Source organism: Barbatula barbatula, assembly GCF_947034865.1.
Source record: "Barbatula barbatula genome assembly, chromosome: 15".
NCBI lineage: Eukaryota > Metazoa > Chordata > Actinopteri > Cypriniformes > Nemacheilidae > Barbatula > Barbatula barbatula.
The window spans coordinates 2,193,992-2,212,921 of record NC_136778.1 but is presented as its reverse complement, the minus strand read 5'-3'; the positions used below and the strand labels follow the sequence as shown (position 1 = coordinate 2,212,921).

General features: G+C 41.1%; 4 protein-coding genes across 5 annotated transcripts; 2 read left to right on the top strand and 2 right to left on the bottom strand.

Annotated features, from left to right (window-relative positions):
* The first annotated feature begins 186 nt into the window (after positions 1 to 186).
* On the top strand, positions 187 to 3,634 carry rad51 (RAD51 recombinase). 2 transcript variants are annotated; one of them, XM_079474147.1, is made up of 10 exons: positions 187 to 260; positions 696 to 793; positions 875 to 1,012; positions 1,220 to 1,337; positions 1,425 to 1,516; positions 1,838 to 1,932; positions 2,007 to 2,120; positions 2,323 to 2,452; positions 2,703 to 2,824; positions 2,901 to 3,634. In XM_079474147.1, the coding sequence occupies exons 2-10, from the start codon at positions 704 to 706 to the stop codon at positions 3,022 to 3,024; spliced, it is 1,023 nt and encodes a 340-aa protein (XP_079330273.1). In that variant the 5' UTR covers positions 187 to 260; positions 696 to 703; the 3' UTR covers positions 3,025 to 3,634. The 2 variants fall into 2 exon arrangements, with proteins under 2 accessions (XP_079330273.1, XP_079330274.1); XM_079474148.1 differs by lacking the exon at positions 187 to 260 and adding an exon at positions 263 to 348 and having other exon boundaries at positions 2,901 to 3,579.
* On the bottom strand, positions 3,377 to 7,233 carry rmdn3 (regulator of microtubule dynamics 3). The gene is made up of 12 exons (XM_079474145.1): positions 6,562 to 7,233; positions 6,237 to 6,408; positions 5,984 to 6,124; positions 5,625 to 5,904; positions 5,144 to 5,246; positions 4,892 to 4,952; positions 4,707 to 4,782; positions 4,532 to 4,609; positions 4,311 to 4,409; positions 4,168 to 4,221; positions 3,994 to 4,074; positions 3,377 to 3,883 (listed from the first exon to the last, which is right to left on the bottom strand). The coding sequence occupies exons 1-12, from the start codon at positions 6,719 to 6,721 to the stop codon at positions 3,833 to 3,835; spliced, it is 1,356 nt and encodes a 451-aa protein (XP_079330271.1). The 5' UTR covers positions 6,722 to 7,233; the 3' UTR covers positions 3,377 to 3,832.
* Positions 7,212 to 14,216, top strand: zc3h14 (zinc finger CCCH-type containing 14). The gene is made up of 17 exons (XM_079474144.1): positions 7,212 to 7,362; positions 7,793 to 7,835; positions 8,105 to 8,219; positions 8,530 to 8,570; positions 8,654 to 8,813; positions 8,896 to 9,208; positions 9,691 to 9,851; positions 10,181 to 10,278; positions 10,386 to 10,520; positions 10,704 to 10,781; positions 11,350 to 11,509; positions 11,581 to 11,780; positions 11,900 to 12,041; positions 12,358 to 12,494; positions 13,205 to 13,278; positions 13,412 to 13,518; positions 13,611 to 14,216. The coding sequence occupies exons 1-17, from the start codon at positions 7,327 to 7,329 to the stop codon at positions 13,612 to 13,614; spliced, it is 2,004 nt and encodes a 667-aa protein (XP_079330270.1). The 5' UTR covers positions 7,212 to 7,326; the 3' UTR covers positions 13,615 to 14,216.
* Positions 13,756 to 18,582, bottom strand: eif2b2 (eukaryotic translation initiation factor 2B, subunit 2 beta). The gene is made up of 8 exons (XM_079474146.1): positions 18,191 to 18,582; positions 15,789 to 15,909; positions 15,394 to 15,545; positions 15,145 to 15,308; positions 14,844 to 14,939; positions 14,537 to 14,674; positions 14,255 to 14,321; positions 13,756 to 14,130 (listed from the first exon to the last, which is right to left on the bottom strand). Exons 1-8 carry the CDS (start codon positions 18,354 to 18,356, stop codon positions 13,973 to 13,975), a joined length of 1,062 nt encoding a protein of 353 aa, XP_079330272.1. The 5' UTR covers positions 18,357 to 18,582; the 3' UTR covers positions 13,756 to 13,972.
* Positions 18,583 to 18,930: the final 348 nt, after the last annotated feature.

The window sequence follows — 18,930 nt, the reverse complement described above, 5'->3', positions numbered from 1 at the left end:
AATGATAATTTTTTATTATAGGCTAACATCAATGCATAACATGACATCTATTATATATACTTTTTTTAAATAAATCATTTCCTTGTTTCGTACAGTTTGACAGGATCAACTGAAGCTAGGTAAGAAAAACAATAAACAAAAAAAAGTATCTGCGGAATACTTAAGTGGCTACGTCAGTAGCGTGATGCCGTCATTACGTCGGTGACGCGTCCTGACGGTGGCACGCGGGAAAGTTAAGAAGCCTGCGAGCAGCTGAGCGGGTGAGAGACAGAAACAATAACAATAATCGAGATTGTTTTAATTCAATCGTATAAGTTTAACATGATCTTTTTGTGCAGTTATATATTTGTACGTTGTGTGTAACCGATTGTATGTTATGTTTGTAACAGATTAGCACAGTGTTTATTTCGTAATACACTACATTGACTGTCTTGAGCTGCCACAGAATTTATTGTTGTTTAATATTTTAGTTCGTTTGATCACTGCAACGTTGTTCATTATGACTTGATACTACGATACTTTTTTGGTGCTTTGTGTGTTATTATGTCAAACCTGGAAATACCAGGAAAACATATAAGCATATGAATAAAAAGAACAAACTCTGGGCCTAGATAAACAAAAGTTATGGAAAGCACACGAGAATTTGTATATTTACAGTATATATTTGCATATGAATGTGTTTTTTTGTTTGTTAGAAGTAAATATGGCTATGAGAAATGCGTCCCGGGCGGAGGTGGAAGGAGAGGTTGAGGAGGAGGAAAGCTTTGGGCCACAGCCCGTCGCCCGTCTGGAGGTATGAGTGTCGAAACACACATCCACATACTGTAATCTCAGTCTGTATTTAATGATGATGTGTTTTCATGTCATCCCGCAGCAATGTGGCATCGGTAGCAGTGACATCAAAAAGCTTGAAGACGCCGGCTTTCACACTGTTGAGGCCGTGGCGTACGCACCCAAGAAAGAACTGCTGAACATCAAGGGAATCAGTGAAGCCAAAGCCGACAAGATCCTGGTGAGATCTCGGTCAAATCTAAACACTAAACTTTGATCCCTAGTATTGAACCTTTTCATGTATTTTTTGTATCTTAAAGTTTGTGGTGTTACCAAGGATATCCATATATGCTTACTAAACACTTCTGTTTGGTTTCTATATAAATCCGTATACAATTAACACTTCCCAGGAAATAAATATTTATGCGTCTTGTTTTTAATTAAACAGACAGAGGCTGCTAAAATGGTTCCCATGGGATTCACGACAGCGACAGAGTTCCATCAGCGCAGAGCTGAAATAATCCAGATCTCCACTGGATCCAAAGAACTAGATAAACTCCTGCAGGGTACGTCAGTCGGTGACTATAAGCAGGAGCTGAAGGCACATCAGTCTCCCACACAGAGATGAAAACTCTTCTATCTGTTTTCTCCAGGAGGAATTGAGACGGGATCCATCACTGAGATGTTTGGAGAGTTCCGTACAGGAAAGACACAGCTGTGCCACACATTGGCCGTCACCTGCCAGGTAACATTACGCACAACTTTTATTGTCCGTTTGTCATTTTATACCGATTACTGAAATACTGAATGTTTCTTTAACTGTGAATCGTCGTTGTGTGGAACTCTGGCAGAGCATTTCAAATAAATTAAATATTTAAAAAAACGTTTGGAGTTTAATATATATTGAGGTGCAGTTCAACAGCCTAGGATAGTAATCCCGACCAAAGTTATTTGCAGTTCTTGAAACGTTTTATAACCACAACCATAGGTTGTAACTATAGGTTAAAACATTTTCCCAAATATCCAGCTAAAGAGAATTGAACGTTTCTCATGTTTGTGTTTTCAGTTGCCCATCGATCAGGGCGGCGGGGAGGGAAAAGCCATGTACATCGACACAGAAGGAACGTTTCGTCCAGAGAGACTCCTGGCTGTGGCTGAGAGGTCAGATCAGCTTCATAAACACTCCTCGGTGTCTCTTTGCTTGGTGTATGAAATGTTTCTGTTTGGTGGTTCAGGTATGGGTTGGTGGGTAGCGACGTGCTGGATAATGTAGCGTATGCTAGAGCCTTCAACACAGATCATCAAACACAGCTGCTGTACCAGGCTTCTGCCATGATGACTGAGTCCAGGTAACACGCAAAGGCTCCAGTTTCTTTGTTCTTTTATTTCTACTTTATGTATTTATTTGCATTATTATTTTACCTGGAATGCATCCTATTTGTGATCTTTGACCCATAACAATGTGCTCTACAATCAATCTTGTCTTTTCTTAAATACACAGAGTAGTATATTTATTATTCCATATAATAATGATATGAATATTCCCTCCAGATACGCTCTGCTAATAGTAGACAGCGCCACAGCACTTTACAGAACAGATTATTCTGGGCGAGGAGAACTGTCAGCCCGTCAGGGGCATCTGGGGAGATTTCTGCGCATGCTTCTCCGTCTCGCTGATGAGGTAAACGCAAGAGATCGCAGCCTTGATATAAAATGTTACACTCTTGTTTCTTTATATTATCTGTTGTTGTCTGCTTAAACATCAATGACTGTCTGTAGTTCTTCTGGACATTGTAGGGACTACTCAACTATTATAAAAATCTATTAAAGCTCACTGATCGCAGATCAGTAACTGTAAAGTTAAAATCACTTGAAGGTAATGTGTTATATGTGTTGAGAGGAGCTTATGGAGATATTTCTCTTGTTGGTAGTTTGGTGTGGCTGTCGTCATCAGTAACCAGGTGGTGGCGCAGGTGGACGGAGCGGCCATGTTTTCTGCCGATCCTAAGAAGCCGATTGGTGGAAATATTCTGGCACACGCATCAACTACTCGGTAAAACTCAGCTTTGCTGTCTTTGATAAACTTGTTAAAAGCTTGATGATCATCTATCCTGGTGTTTGTCTTGTAGATTGTATCTGCGGAAGGGTCGAGGTGAGACGCGGATCTGTAAGATATATGACTCTCCGTGTTTGCCCGAGGCTGAAGCCATGTTCGCCATCAATCCAGATGGAGTGGGTGATGCCAAAGACTGAGAAATAATTCTGGTCAGAGAAACCTTTATTTCTGAGTGAAACCAGGAAAAGGAATGTTTATGTGACCTGATGGTTTCTCAGATACACATTGTTGGGCTGGAATGTTATAAGGTTTTGAAAACGGAATGAAAGGTGCAAGTTCGCCTGAAACTGGCACCGTACAGAAGAGTGGCTTCTATAATATATCACAATATTAACAGCATTGTGTGATGGGGTTTTCATTTATTTCTGTAGTTTTACAGAGCGAAGTCATTTGAGCCAGTGTAATTATTTGAGGTCCGCTGTGGTGTATTTTTTTTTGTTGTATTTGTTTTGAATGGCTGATATTCTTGTACATAAACTACACTGAATTGAAGTATTTTAACTGTTGAACTCTTTATTAAATAAACATTTATTTACTTTACATATATATTTCATTAAAAAGAGCGGTGGAACATTAAAATATCATTAAAAAAACAAGCAATTCAGAGATATTTGTATGATTTTATTGTCATATTTTAGGGCTTCACTTCATATCACCGCATATAAATCAAAGGCAGTTGTGTGAATTGTTACACAAGCATGTTTAAATATTAAAAAAATAGGAATGTTTGTGCAAGACAGATGTTACTTATAACATTTTCACATATAATACTAGTAGAATTTTGTCGTCAATACTAATATAGTTTGCTGAATGGAAAATATAAATGAACAGTGCACATCTTCTGCAAACAGTCATTACAGCTTAAAACAAACACAATATTAAAATCGAGCAATTGCCAGGTGAAACATAATGATTTGAGGACAGCTATAGACCCCACCCTCATTATCAAATAATCAAAGCCTTTAGCTCCTCCTGTAAAGCAATGTTTCCAGCATCCTAAAGAAACAAAACAATCATTGAAACAAGGTCAAAAACTGAATCACATCTCACAACAAGGAATCGTGAATACTGATGATCCTCTACAGAGAACACAAAATGTGATTCACCTCATTTGTTTCGGTTGATGTGCTGAGTGCTAACTGGACCCAGTTTCTGGCTTCGGAGATGTTTCCAAGCGCCTTATGACACTGCAAAACAAACAATTCTCAAGCAATAACCCACCAAATTCTGTATTTTACTAGTGAGCCACGGGACACGTGAAGCATTATTTCGACAGTTACCTTGGCAATGTAAAGCCTCACTGTTCTGGAGGAGCCTGGATTTAACTCTTCCGCCTGGATATCGAACCAAACACGTTAAATCTTTAACAGTAAAGATACAAACATTATGGTTTTGTTCTTAAAAATGATAAACGTATCGATACCTTAAGGAAGTTCTCCAAAGCGTCATTCACTGAGGTTGTGGGGGGAGTTTTATAAAGGGTAGCAGCGGTTTTCCTCTCCAACCAACTCAGAGAACTGATCTACAAACACACAGCACACGTATAAGACGGTGTCTGCATTTTATACACAGCAATAAAATTCTGAGTTTATATAAATGATAGTTATGAGCAATAATAAAAGAGGAGCTATTAGCGAAACTGACCTCCAAACACCAGCGACCAAGCAGGTAGAAACATATGGGATCATCATCATGAAGAGCTAGGGCTCGGTCCAAATGCTCCTGTCATTCAGAAATGAACACGATCATTAACATAAAATCGAAAGAATGATTGAAAGATAATTTGGTGTTTATCTTCATTGTGTTTGAACTGCCTCACCTTCAGTACAAAACTGCTTTTTACTTTTCCATGAATGCTCTCATGCTGTGAAGACACATGTGCCAGGATGGCAAACCTGAGAGAGATGTAACAAGAGAAAGCGAGCGAGAGTGCACAATTATCTCCAAATCATATCACACGGAAGAGATGAAGAGAGTGTGCACACGTGTGTTTTATTTTTATACCATTTGTGACATTCAGCACTCAGTCCGTCCCTGTTCAGCGCCGCCTCGACCTCATAATGACCTTCAGGGTAGAAGAAGGTGTAAATTACAGTAAATCATAATCCATGGTCATCTTTGTAGTGTTCACTGCTCCCTGTGAACTCAGCAGGGGATGTATATAAAAGTTTACTTGACAATGAGAACGTATACGTAATGCACCCCGAGATGTGCACTTTCGGATTTCGAAGTCATCACTTCCGAGGTCAGTCTCACCTTGTTCAGCGTAGTTTCTCTGTTCTTCTCTGGTGTCCGATGTTTCACACATGTCTTTGTAGGCACGAGCCAATCGCCACACAAACTCCACGTCATCGCCGTACTGACGACAAGAACACACATAAACTATTTATATCATAGCTGATATGACTGAAAGAACGAACTCGCTTGTTAAACATTCATATTAGGTGTGGTCCTATCAGTCCACTGTAAAAATATATCAATAAATAAAGGAGTGCTTGTTGATTTTAAAGATGTTTTTAAAGATTTAAAACTCAGATGTAACAGATACTCAGTCAATGGCTGTTTAGGAATATGTGAAAAATCATATTTAAAAAAAAATATTTTGCCAAAAGAATTGTGAAATAAATAAATTACACCCACATCTCTTCCGCTAACGCTAAACATCATCCACCTGCACTCCAGACATTAGCATCAACATCGTTTCATATCTGGTCCTATATCCTGTGTTGGTACTCACCAGCGGCCTGTTTTCCGTCAGCAGCTGAAAGCCCTCTGCTTTATCCCCAGAATCCCCTGCATGCAGCAGATCAGTTTGGGCGAGGAGGAGGGCGAGTTCAGCGCTGGAACCTTCCAACAAAGAGTCCACCGTCAACCCGATGTCTTCATCATCTTCCTGTCTCAGCGTGAGCACTGTGGCACAGCTCTCCTCCTCGTCCGAGTCCCTCTCGTCCTCACCGTCTTTATCCGTCTCTCTGTCCGTGTAGTCGGACTCAGCGTTGGAATAGGCCGTGGAGTATCTGTGTGAATGAAATCATCACTGCTGACTTGGAAACAGAATCCTGACACGCAGACGGGCTGGTTAAACAGCAGACATACCCAACCTCACTGTCGCCATATAGACTGTCCGGTCCCGCGCTGGCGGTGAAATAAATGGAGCTGGAGCTCATGGATTCAGAACGCTCCCTTGGCAGAAGGGCACGTCGCCGCCTAGATCTCTGACTCTCCGCCACAGTCCTCCTGGGAAGAGACATTCAAATGAGATAGTAAAGAGGCTCAGGTGAGATATCACAGACAGTCAGATTTAGACTCTGTAAAGTAAACCGGACAATGCAACTGTGTGTTCACTCACTTAACATCTTCAGCTATGGTGGTGGTGATGTCCCTCAGACCCTCGCGCAGCTCAGCGATCTCATTCCGCAGACTGCACACACTCTTCATCACATCATCCAGAGTGTTCCTCAGCTCCACGTGCTGCTCAGGGGACAAACCCCTCACCGCTGCAGACAGGGCCGCTGTATCAACTGAACACACAAGCACAGAAAAAGCAACATGTCAGTTTGATGTGGTCCTGGTGTTGGCATATCACGTGGTAAACAGAAACCAATAGAATAGATTTTAATGGTAGATGTTTCATAATGGAAACCATTAGCATTTGTATTGTACTTGATTCATACCCGTGTCATTCTGCAGCCCGGAGCTGGTGTCCTGGAGTAGCAGGCGGCGGGTTCTCCTTCTCAGAGTCTCTTTAATTATTAATAACGCGATCAGACCGGTACTGACCGTCAGACCGACTCCGAGACCGATCGCTGCGTTTCTGCCGAACCAGCTCATCATTCACCGCCTGTAAAATCCACCTGAATGATCCGCTATCAGCACATGAGCCCTCTTCAAGCGTTGAACTGACTCGCTTTCACTTTCACGTAGGACGTTATATTCATCGTTCACAGATATAAGAGTTTCCGAGCGTTTTCTTATTCTTATTTACTCAAAGGGACACTAAACATACGGAGAGCTTCAAACTCACGCCGTTTGACAGCTGATGACAGACGTTAACGTGTGTGTATGTAAGTGCGTGCGTGCGTGCGTGCGCGTTTTCATTGCCGCCCCCTGCTGGACTGGAGGAGTGACGCGGCTTTTATTTTTTGTCGCCTTTGGAAGATTTAGTAGTTTTTTTTACTATATTTTAAATATGAAACAAATATTAATATTACGAATCATTTACTTTTAACGAGTAAACGCGATACGATTGTCGTTATTATTACGATTTATTGGTTTCGCTCGTTACCCGTTCAGGGCTGCGCTGCTGCGCATGCGCTTTGTAAACAGATACGCTCCACGCGAGGCCTACTGACCGTTTAACTTCCGTCTTTCTTCTTGCTTCAATGTTTTATTTCTTTAACTAAACTCCTCTGTCGAGGAACGCGTCGAGTCTGATAATTATGGAGATCGGAACTGAAATTAGCAAGAAAATACGGGTAAAACCATTATAATACTTAACATTTGCAAAAGTGTTAAGCGTGCAGCCTTAGCTAAAGGTTAGCTGTATGTCTGCTCTAAAAGTGTGCTTGGCGCCGATTGGTTGTTTTTGTCGTGTATAATGCGTGTATTTCTTTGATTAAATGACTTTTGAGTATGTTTGAAGTGTTTTCTTCGCTGTTAGTGTGTATTGTGTACATTGTGTATTTGTGCGATCTTTACAAACAGAAAGTTTATCTTGAAAGATTTCACAAGTATGAGAACGGGGTAATCACTCAATACCATAGTATGTGCGGGGTACCATGGTATTGCCTTCTAAAGCTCTTCGGCTCATTTTGTTAAGGATTTTTATGGTAGTTAGTTTCTGTGTCGGTTGAGTTTTTCATTTATTCATCTTTTGCCGTAATGATGTCATTTCCTGTTTTCAAGGCTGCTATCAAAGCGAAGTTGCAAGAGCTGGGAGCATATGTTGGTAAGATTTCACATCACTTCAAATTAAACACAAAACTGTGACGTTCTGGTTCATTCAATGGGGTGTGATTTAGTTTTGAGCTACTGTGTTTTATATTTAAGGTTTGAACATTTACAGCTGCATTTAGAAATGGTGAAAACATTACATTAGATTTATTAACTTGTAGTTTTGAAATGTGATGTTGGATCAGTTTCAAACTTTAGTGACTGGTGGTAACTTAATGAAAGTGTGTATGTATGTTGCTGATGTTTACTGTGTGTTTCTGTCAGATGAGGAGCTTCCAGATTACATCATGGTCATGGTGGCCAATAAGAAGAGCACGGAGCAGATGGCGGAGGACCTGTCCTTGTTTCTAGGCAACAACACCATTACGTTCACTGTATGGTAGGTGACCGTTTTCTTTTATACATGGTTTCAGTTTTTGATGTCCTTAAGAAAAGCAAACATCAAATAAAATTTCACAGAGGATTTGTGGTAATGCCTTTTATTCCATTTTATGCAATATTTGGCATAATTTTATACTGGTCAACTTTAAAACAAGCTTCAACATATTTGTACCTAAGAGCTGTGCGTGCACATTTGATTGTTATAACTTTAAGACTAAAAATTTAAATGGAATTGAAACTTGAGCTCTGTAGCCAAATGCCAACAAAGAGAAATATAAAAATTGTATGTCACCTTCCTTTTTTTGTAGGTTACATGGTGTTCTGGAGAAGCTGAGATCAGTTGCAGTCGGTATGCTTCTTGCCACTGACTTTGTTTACGCTTACCATACTCACCGTTTTTTCACTTGAATATATTTTCTTTTATTTTTGTAGCAGAGCCCACATCATGCCCACCTGTTCCTCACACTGAGTTGAGTGTCCCGACGGTAAACGTCAGAATAGTGGAGGAGCCTCTCACCCTCGCCGTGTCCAGCTCCCGCTCCGATAAGGTAGAGGGGTGGGTGTCTAGCTCCGCCCTTGAGCACCGTGGCAGGTAAATCATTTATTTTTGTTTTGAACCTACACTTTTGCTCTTCATGTGTTCAAACCGTTGTTCGTTTTATCTTGTGTCACAGGACAGGGTCTTCTGAAAGACCATCTAGACTCACATCCGCCGTCAAACCTCTGATTGAAGCGTCAGCTGAAGCTGTGATTGACATCAAACCTGACCTGGATGATGACCTCATCACAGATGACCCCTTCGAGCAGGGCCTGAGCTCCAGTAACACACGGGGGTTATACAGCCGCTCTGCTGCAGAGCGTTCGAGGCCGGCGGTGGCATCCTCTGGCCAGTACGAGGCGTACAGGTCCTTGGATGTCACGAGAGGGCAGGAAAGGTCAAGTTCCAGCCATGGGAGGGGTTACAGGAGCTCAGGGGAGAGCAGCAGGGTAAGTGACGATGAGAGTGAGAAGATTTGTACCGATATAAGCAAAACATGTTGGAAATTCTGTCATTATTTTCTCACACACAGTTTGTATTAAACTTATTAGACTTCTCAGGTGGAACAAAAACAGCAATTTTGAATTACAGAAGTAGTTGCACTATATCTGAGAAGTTTCTGGATTTACACGGCAGCTTTGTATGATGAACAGGTTGAAAGTTTTGTTATTTGCACATTTTCTCAAGTGCTGAACTTGCAAATACTTTTGCGGATAGGATTTGAGAAAAACGGCAGAGACGGTTTGTAAATAACAACTTTTCGATTGTTTTATCCAAAGACCCTTACTGCTAGTGCTAACTTAACGCTCTGCCAGTTAAGCTACAGGATTTAATTTAAATATATGAAACATGTTCAATGTGATGTGAAAGATCACAAATATGTATTTCTGTTCCGTGATGCATCTAAAGCTCCATGTTCTTCTCGTGGCAGGAGATGTCTCGGAAACGGAAGGCCCCCATGGCCAGTTCAGTGGTTCGGGTCCACAGAGGTTACGACCGCGGGCAGGAGAGTGAAGATCTGGAGGAGGATGAAGATGAGGAGGACTACGGTCTTTCCAGCAAAGTGTCGCTGCCTGCTAAACCAGAGCGCAAGTGCGTCCTTCTGGAAACTAAGGGTTTTATGGCATTAAAGGTCCAATGTGTAACTTTTTGGAGGTTCTATTGACAGAAATGCAATATAATATACATAATGACATATGTCTTTAGAGGCGTATAAAGACCTTACATAATCTATTTCTACATACACCACGGGAATCCACCATGTTGTTTCTACAGCTGCCCAACGGGAGGGGTGGAGTGAGCTGTTGGTTGCAATTCGCAAGCTCACCACTAAATGCTGCTACGTTATACACACTGGACCTTAAATGTAAAATCTCTATGAGGTTTGAGTAATACTGACAGAAGTTTGTGTTCCTTTACAGGCCTTCGCTTCCACCAGCCAAACAAGCCAACAAAAACCTCCTCCTAAAAGCCATCTCGGAAGCTCAGGATTCCATCCATAGGACCACCGCATATACAGGTTTCCCAATAGACATTTAATATGACAAATTAGAATTCCAATTATTGTGATCAGCTCTAAATTCACATTTAAGTTGATCTGAAGTTGATCTGTCTGTGTTATTTCAGTTTCCCAGCGTCAGACAGTTCCAGTTGCGCCACGGACACGTTCAGCCAACGACGAGATCAATAATGCAGCCGTTCGATTGGTCCAGGAGCACTTGCAGGCTCTCACACCTCAGGACACGTTGTATGACAACACAGGTGCCAAATTCAAAGCTCTAATGTTTAGGTCCCTGACTGTGACTCAATGCTTAGAAATGTAATATCAAACCTCTTTTCAAACGCTGAGGTTTTGAGGCTCATTTTTGCTAATTTGGAAAAATGAGCAAAACACTAATAATAATGTTATATGTTTCTTCCTCTCTTTTTATCCGTATTTTGCAGCACACTCCAGAGCTTTATCATCTTGTCTGCAGCTGGAGATTCCAGAGCAGGGAAGCAGACAGCAGCGTGATGAGAACGGTGAGTGATTTTACCTTGTTTATAAAGATTGGTTATCAAGCATTCTGACGTATGACGTAGTATTTCTGTGCTCGATACACTCCCCCGGCAACTTGTTTCGGAAAGTTTTTTTATAAGTCTGACTTATCCTATTCCATTTATTGACTATTATCCCGGAAAAGCGAAAGACCACACGCTAGCGTGAGAGAGTGCGCCCATCAATACCGTTTTGCTCGGTTGAAGGATGTTTAGCTGTGTTTGTTTGCATCACTGCATTTCGGTGAGAAATGTTACATAAACGGTGGATATAATGCTGGATTTGGTTTTTTTCTCGTACAGCTGTATCTCTCTTATTATTTTGATCAAACTAAATACTCTTTGAAGATGCAAATAATGCAATACTACTGTATAGCTAGCCAAGATTAATATGAGATTGGCCGTTACTGTGTGTTACCCCATCTTTAAAGTTTCTTTGTTTAAAAAGTGTACTCATGTAGTCAAAACTTGAAACACAAAGTTTGGTCCACCTTTAATCTCAGGCCAAGTTCGATTTAAGACTATAGATTTGTCTATTTTGTTTTTTACTCAGACTTGCAGGTTTTAGAGGCGGCGAGACTCAAAGCCCTTGACACTCGTTCGTTCATCGTGAGAAAGCCTGAGGTCGATCAAAGACCTCCAATCAGAAGCCGGCTTGGCACCGTCAGTCAGAGCGAAGACCCGCCCATCACTTCTCGAATGGTGCAGGCCAGGTATGTAAGTCATCCATATTAACATTCAGTTGAATTCTCAACCTCCTAATCTAAGATTCATCTTCATGCAGAGAGAGAACGGAGGTTGCAGGTGGAGCGAGTCCAAAGTTCATTGTGACTTTGGATGGAGTTCCCAGTCCGTTAGCCAGTCGTACAGACCAGGAGATGGAGCCTGAGGATGAGTTTAACGTGACCTCTGAGCTTCTAGAAAATGACAGACCTAAACCTGCTGTCCACCTCAGACTTGGCACTGACCTTGTGAATGCTGACAGTAAGAGGAATATATGTGTCCAATTAAAGACGAGTCATGTGTGACGGAAATCTCACAAAAAAGAAATCTGTGTCTTCTCGCCTTCATTCTCTCGCTCTCTCTCTCTCGCTTCTGTGCAGATGGAGAGATGGATAAAGAGGAAGACATGGATGTAGGTCAAGATCAGACTAAACGACAGAAACTTCTAGAACGCTGCAAGTTCTGGCCCACATGCAAGAGTGGAGACGAGTGTTTGTTCCATCACCCCAACACACCGTGCAAGTGAGAAACGCACACAACATATACACCTCGTTGTTAAACAACACTAGTTGTTTATTATTAAATTATTCTGACACTTGAATAAGATTCAGTTCACAATGAAAAACAAGTTTTACAGCATAACTTATTATATTGTTACTTTTAATAAATGCATATAACGTTTTTATTGTTGTTGTGGTTCTTCGTGTGATTTCATTGTATTATCCAATGTTAACAAAAAACCTTTCTTTAAAGTTTAACCAGCCATTCATAACACAAGAAAACTATTATTGCATATCCCTAAAAACATGTTATGGTTGTTTTGTCTCTTCTCTTGCAGAATGTTCCCCAACTGTAAATTTGGAGATAAATGTTTGTTCATTCACCCAAACTGTAAATTCGACGCAAAGTGCACCAAAACAGATTGTCCGTTCACACACGTGAGCCGACGACCTCACAACAACCCCACAAGAGCAGGTGTGTGTTTTATGAAAGAGAAATACACAGGAAAGTACAGAAGCCGCTAGGTGTCACAGCGCTTCAACGGAAGAATACACATGAAAATAGTTCATTAGTTTGGCAAGACATTCGCTACAAATACTCGCGACACAAACAAATACAGAAACGCACGCGGCACAGACAACAACGGAAGTGTTTCCGGGGACCTCAAAAACAGATGCACCTGACTGTCTGGGACGTCTGTGCCGCTTGCAGTGCGTTTCTATATTTGTTTGTGTTGCAAGAACTTGCAGTGCATGTGTTGCAAATAGAAAAAACAAGCAAATTCAGAAAGCATCGTGATAAGTTTGGCAAGTCTTTTCTTCCGTTGTTGCGGTGTGACACCTAGCAGCTTCCGTAGGAAAGTATTAAAGTTGGCATGAAATTAAAAAGTTTTACACAGTGGTTAAGTATTTATTATAAATTATTTATCTGTGCACATTATATTTTTATCTTAATTTGCACTTGTAATCTTAAATCAAAAACATTAACCTCCTCCCCCTCTCGAAACGACCACTTCACTTCTGGTCACAAGGAATCGCCCTAAATTATTTTCCTCATTTCAGATGTGGTTTCACTTGTGTATGTCACGATACGGAAAAAAAAGACAATCGCTACTTCCGATTCGTGCCGACTTTAAAAGTGTCTGTTTGAATGATGACATTATGGTTTGACCTCTAACCCTGCAGCTCCAGCACCAAAAAACACGTGTCGCTTCTTCCCTGAGTGTAAAAACACGGACTGTCCTTTCTATCACCCTAAAGTGAGTTTGAACACAATTTAATTTTCCCGAACTGATTTAAGTGTATTATATTTAGTATGCAGTCATTTTTTGCTGATTTCGCATACATGTCATATCTAGTTTCATGACAAATTCATACATTCTCTTGTTGTAGCCGTGTAGATTTTCAACGTGGTGTAAGCGTCCTGACTGCACATTCTACCATCCAACCGTTGCTGTGCCGCCCCGAAGTGCTCTAAAATGGACCAAAACACAGAGCAGGTACCACAAACTCATACAGTAGAATGTATGTTCTGTAATGTAAGGAGTACGTTTCAGTTGACAGCAACCGTTTCTTTTCTCTTTACTCACAGCTGAGACATATCAACATTGTGAACACAGCATCCGTGAATGTTCAGAACTGAGCGACAGCATGTTTCTACGCTCACACAGATCTTCTTTCCTGTGACCTTTTCATGAGCCAGAATTTATTTTGTGCTATTAAGTTTCTTTTTTTCTGATGAAATTTTAAAACAAAACGTTTTATAAACTGTAGCTTTCTGTGAGCTGTTTCAGAATGTCTCTGTTTGGTACTGGTGCTGTTTAATGCAACAGAGTTGTCTATACTTTATAAATAGTTAATACAATTTCAATAAAATTCAATCAATCTTCAAAATATTTACTGCATCATGCTTAAAGTCAAACAAAGCCAAACGTAACAAGCATGAGATTTTTTTTATTGTTCGTGATCTTCAGGGTGGTAAAGTTCACTCATCAGACGGTAAATGTATGACGGAGCGTTTCCGCCGATGTTGGAAATGAACAATGTGATTAGTTCTGGAGGCACGTAGTCAAATACTGGACAGTGAGCATTGACTTTAGATAAGATCTCACCTGCAAACAGAAGAGTCATTTCATGTCAAATTATATTGTGATGGTATAACAAATCTAAACGTGTTCTTTATGTCATTTGCTTTTATATAAAAAAATGAAATCAGAATTACAGTAGTGATGTTACCTTCTGTGAAAGGCAGAACTTCATGCGGCGAAACAAATTTATGGAATGTGTCCTCCTCATTAGGAAACTAAAAACAGAAGTTTGACGCTTAAACCTGAAGCAAAGTATCTGAGACAGGTTTTTTTGCAAAAATGACATCTGCACAACATCCCGGTTATCCACGATAACACAGAAACAAGCTTTTTAAATTGAGTGTTGTATAATAATACGATGAAATGGTTTATCTACACTGACTTTGTGTTACTAAAGCATTCAAGTATGATTGGGAAGTGTGTCAGATACCTGCGGCGAGAGTTTGAACATGGGTGCACACACGATAAGAGGGGTTGAATGATGTCTGGCAGCTAGAGCCAAAGTGTGTGTGCCGTTAACAGCCCGCAGACCTCCGTTAGCCAGAACCGTCTGTGTGCCAATGATGACCTGAACACACACGCATACATAGTAAATAAATCAATTATTTACCAGACTTCAAGAATTCAGAAGCTAAATGTGAGCATAGATCTCACACTAGACCAAGAAAAAAACATGAAAGTATCCTTTTTTTCCCCCCATGTGATTCTAGATAATCTACCTTGTTTCTTAATTTTACCTTATTAACTCGTGACATCACAGCAAAGATGGCAGCATCTGGTATGACTGTCGTCTCGATGTTCTCTTCGGAAAGACTCGTGGCCATTTCGTGTCCCTGATGGACAACAGGAGACCAATGCATCTTAGGATGAGTTTATCAAAGGTTAAAAGACTAACCGCATAACACTTGAAATATGTTCAAGCTCTTCCTAACAATAATGAAACATTATTTTAACATCTAAAACATGTCTTTGTAACTCAAAGCTGTCTATTCATCAAGAGGTTTTCAGTCAAATACATTACAATAAAAAAGCACTGACCTGACAGAACGGCGCGCATTCTGCAACAATAACGTGAAATTTGCGCTTTCGTGCTGCGTCTTTGAGGAAAGCCTCCACTGTTCTGGAGCGTCCGATTGTCATGATGACTTCATTCGAGTGGATGTGTTCCAGAGCCTGCATGGAGATGTTGTCTGTGGTTCCCTCTAAAGAAACAAAAAGCCACACACACGAATCACAACACACACTTCATTACTCTTCTGAAAACAAGCTGTGCGTCAGGGTTCTCACCCAGTTCTGTCAGCAGTTCATTGATGGCTTCGATGACATTGGCTTTGAGATGGGCAAAGTGTTGTCCAAAATTGTCCTCGCTGGATCCTCCAGACGTCAGTAGCTTGTGCAACGACTCCTGCTGATCCGTCTCTTCACTGCTGCCTCTCGACCTGAGAACGGCAAGATTGTTCATTTAATCTCATCTGTCATCACAAGGGACATTTTGGGTGTATCGCTCATCTAACACCCCCGATTTAACTCATCATCAGTGGAGATTCCAAGATCTGAATTGGGATGTATCTGATAAGGGAGCCATCCAACATGTGCAGTTCTCCAGGACAGGGTTGAGACGATCTGTCATGTAGTTCAATGCATTAAGAAAGGTTGACGCAGACCATGTGCAAGAGACTCACCTCGCATATTCTTCACGGATTATTTTCAGCACCCTGCGCACCATGTTCCCGACGGTGGTTTCTGATGGCTGCGCTGCTGTCATACGTCTGCCCTCTTTCCGTATGATCTCCATCAGCTCACCTGGAAAATGACACAAGAACCGCCACGATCTTCAACAGTCAGAAGAACCGTGTTCTCTCTACATTCATATGCACATGGATTGATGGATGTAATGTGGGTTCTCATCTCAAGCTTTAAGAACATCAGAAGGATGATCTCTAGTGTCTACGGCTGTAATGTTGTGGTTACTTGTGGCTGTTACAGCAGATTAAAATATGAAAAATAAGGTTCTGATTTGAGAGATCAACAGTTGGCATTTTGGTTCTAGTTTGTCAAGCCTAGAACATCACCAGGCTTCTGATCTCAGATGTCTAGAACGGCTGTCTGATCTCAGTCTGATCTCTAGTTTTTACAGCAGAATGGTTTTGGTCTCTGATGTCTAGATCATGGTTCTGGCTTCTGATCTCAGATATCTAGAACGGCTGTCTGATCTCAGTCTGATCTCTAGTTTTTACAGCAGAATGGTTTTGGTCTCTGATCTCTATATCATGGTTCTGGCTGCTTCTGATCTCAGATGTCTAGAACGGCTGTCTGATCTCAGTCTGATCTCTAATTTTTACAGCAGAATGGTTTTGGTCTCTGATCTCTATATCATGGTTCTGGCTTCTGATCTCAGATGTCTAGAACGGCTGTCTGATCTCAGTCTGATCTCTAGTTTTTACAGCAGAATGGTTTTGGTCTCTGATCTCTATATCATGGTTCTGGCTGCTTCTGATCTCAGATATCTAGAACGACTGTCTGATCTCAGTCTGATCTCTAGTTTTTACAGCAGAATGGTTTTGGTCTCTGATCTCTATATCATGGTTCTGGCTGCTTCTGATCTCAGATGTCTAGAACGGCTGTCTGATCTCAGTCTGATCTCTAGTTTTTACAGCAGAATGGTTTTGGTCTCTGATCTCTATATCATGGTTCTGGCTTCTGATCTCAGATATCTAGAACGACTGTCTGATCTCAGTCTGATCTATAGTTTTTACAGCAGAATGGTTTTGGTCTCTGATCTCTATATCATGGTTCTGCCTGCTTCTGATCTCAGATGTCTAGAACGGCTGTCTGATCTCAGTCTGATCTATAGTTTTTACAGCAGAATGGTTTTGGTCTCTGATGTCTAGATCATGGTTCTGGCTTCTGATCTCAGATGTCTAGAACGGCTGTCTGATCTCAGTCTGATCTCTAGTTTTTACAGCAGAATGGTTTTGGTCTCTGATGTCTAGATCATGGTTCTGGCTTCTGATCTCAGATGTCTAGAACGGCTGTCTGATCTCAGTCTGATCTCTAATTTTTACAGAAGAATGGTTTTGGTCTCTGATCTCTATATCATGGTTCTGCCTGCTTCTGATCTCAGATGTCTAGAACGGCTGTCTGATCTCAGTCTGATCTATAGTTTTTACAGCAGAATGGTTTTGGTCTCTGATCTCTATATCATGGTTCTGGCTGCTTCTGATCTCAGATATCTAGAACGGCTGTCTGATCTCAGTCTGATCTCTAGTTTTTACAGCAGAATGGTTTTGGTCTCTGATGTCTAGATCATGGTTCTGCCTGCTTCTGATCTCAGATATCTAGAACGGCTGTCTGATCTCAGTCTGATCTATAGTTTTTACAGCAGAATGGTTTTGGTCTCTGATCTCTATATCATGGTTCTGGCTGCTTCTGATCTCAGATGTCTAGAACGGCTGTCTGATCTCAGTCTGATCTCTAGTTTTTACAGCAGAATGGTTTTGGTCTCTGATCTCTATATCATGGTTCTGGCTTCTGATCTCAGATATCTAGAACGACTGTCTGATCTCAGTCTGATCTATAGTTTTTACAGCAGAATGGTTTTGGTCTCTGATCTCTATATCATGGTTCTGCCTGCTTCTGATCTCAGATGTCTAGAACGGCTGTCTGATCTCAGTCTGATCTATAGTTTTTACAGCAGAATGGTTTTGGTCTCTGATGTCTAGATCATGGTTCTGGCTTCTGATCTCAGATGTCTAGAACGGCTGTCTGATCTCAGTCTGATCTCTAGTTTTTACAGCAGAATGGTTTTGGTCTCTGATGTCTAGATCATGGTTCTGGCTTCTGATCTCAGATGTCTAGAACGGCTGTCTGATCTCAGTCTGATCTCTAATTTTTACAGAAGAATGGTTTTGGTCTCTGATTTCTAGATCATGGTTCTGGCTTCTGATCTCAGATGTCTAGAACGACTGTCTGATCTCAGTCTGATCTATAGTTTTTACAGAAGAATGGTTTTGGTCTCTGATTTCTAGATCATGGTTCTGGCTTCTGATCTCTATGGGTTCCCCGTGTTATGGTTCTAACTTACCGGCGCTGCTCCAGCGGGCCTGCGCGGTGATTCTGCGGAGTAAAGCGGTCGTTTCTCTGGCGGTTTCCGCGGAGCCCCGGAGAGATCCCGTGCCGCATCGCTTTAGCTCCGCCAGAAACGCTTCAATGCGCTCGGACAGATCCGTCTCTTTATCTCCTCCGGGCATCTTTAATAATGTTAAAAACCGCTGATGCAAACTGCTGTTCACGTGACCTGCGGAACTAAATTCTTAAAGCTCGTCCGGGTTATTACAGGCGGGTTCGGCTTCATGCGGTGTTGCGGTGACCGATGGCAGTATGACCTCGAAGTATCACGAATGGCTAGCCGAAAGCTAAGCTGTCTAGTCGCTCTCGCGATAGTTCGATGTCACGCTTTGATCAATCTGCGCACGTGAAGTCGATACGGGATGCGCTTCTTTAGCCGTCTGTCATTTTAACAATCACTTTGCAAAATGTACCTTTATTCAAAAAATGATGTTCGTTTAAACGCTATAATAATTTTTATTTGAGCTTTATCAGAGTTTATTGAAACTTAAACATGAATGCATTCTTTATTGTAATGAGTAATTCGACATTATTTTATACTTTGATTCATTTATATTAATAATCTTCTTAATGCCTTAGTGGTCATATAGATAATATATATGACAGTAAAACTCTGATCATTAACACACACTCATGCTACTTTAGTAATAATCTTTTATTGGATGACGAGCCAATGGTTTTACTAAAATCAACTTC

Excerpts from the sequence above, each read along its gene's own strand:
- rmdn3 (XM_079474145.1), bottom strand. The coding sequence starts at position 6,721 with ATGATGAGCTGGTTCGGCAGAAACGCAGCGATCGGTCTCGGAGTCGGT. Across the intron at positions 6,409-6,561 it reads CGGGCTGCAGAATGACACGG|TTGATACAGCGGCCCTGTCT; the intron begins GTATGAATCAAG and ends TTGTGTGTTCAG. Across the intron at positions 4,075-4,167 it reads TGAGGCTTTACATTGCCAAG|TGTCATAAGGCGCTTGGAAA; the intron begins GTAACTGTCGAA and ends TTTGTTTTGCAG.
- rad51 (XM_079474147.1), top strand. The coding sequence starts at position 704 with ATGGCTATGAGAAATGCGTCCCGGGCGGAGGTGGAAGGAGAGGTTGAG. Across the intron at positions 1,013-1,219 it reads CCAAAGCCGACAAGATCCTG|ACAGAGGCTGCTAAAATGGT; the intron begins GTGAGATCTCGG and ends TTAATTAAACAG. Across the intron at positions 1,933-2,006 it reads CTCCTGGCTGTGGCTGAGAG|GTATGGGTTGGTGGGTAGCG; the intron begins GTCAGATCAGCT and ends TTGGTGGTTCAG.
- eif2b2 (XM_079474146.1), bottom strand. The coding sequence starts at position 18,356 with ATGCCCGGAGGAGATAAAGAGACGGATCTGTCCGAGCGCATTGAAGCG. Across the intron at positions 15,546-15,788 it reads ATCCGTGAAGAATATGCGAG|GTCGAGAGGCAGCAGTGAAG; the intron begins GTGAGTCTCTTG and ends TGCCGTTCTCAG. Across the intron at positions 14,322-14,536 it reads TGTTCAAACTCTCGCCGCAG|TTTCCTAATGAGGAGGACAC; the intron begins GTATCTGACACA and ends TTCTGTTTTTAG.
- zc3h14 (XM_079474144.1), top strand. The coding sequence starts at position 7,327 with ATGGAGATCGGAACTGAAATTAGCAAGAAAATACGG. Across the intron at positions 7,836-8,104 it reads AGAGCTGGGAGCATATGTTG|ATGAGGAGCTTCCAGATTAC; the intron begins GTAAGATTTCAC and ends TGTTTCTGTCAG. Across the intron at positions 8,220-8,529 it reads ACCATTACGTTCACTGTATG|GTTACATGGTGTTCTGGAGA; the intron begins GTAGGTGACCGT and ends CTTTTTTTGTAG.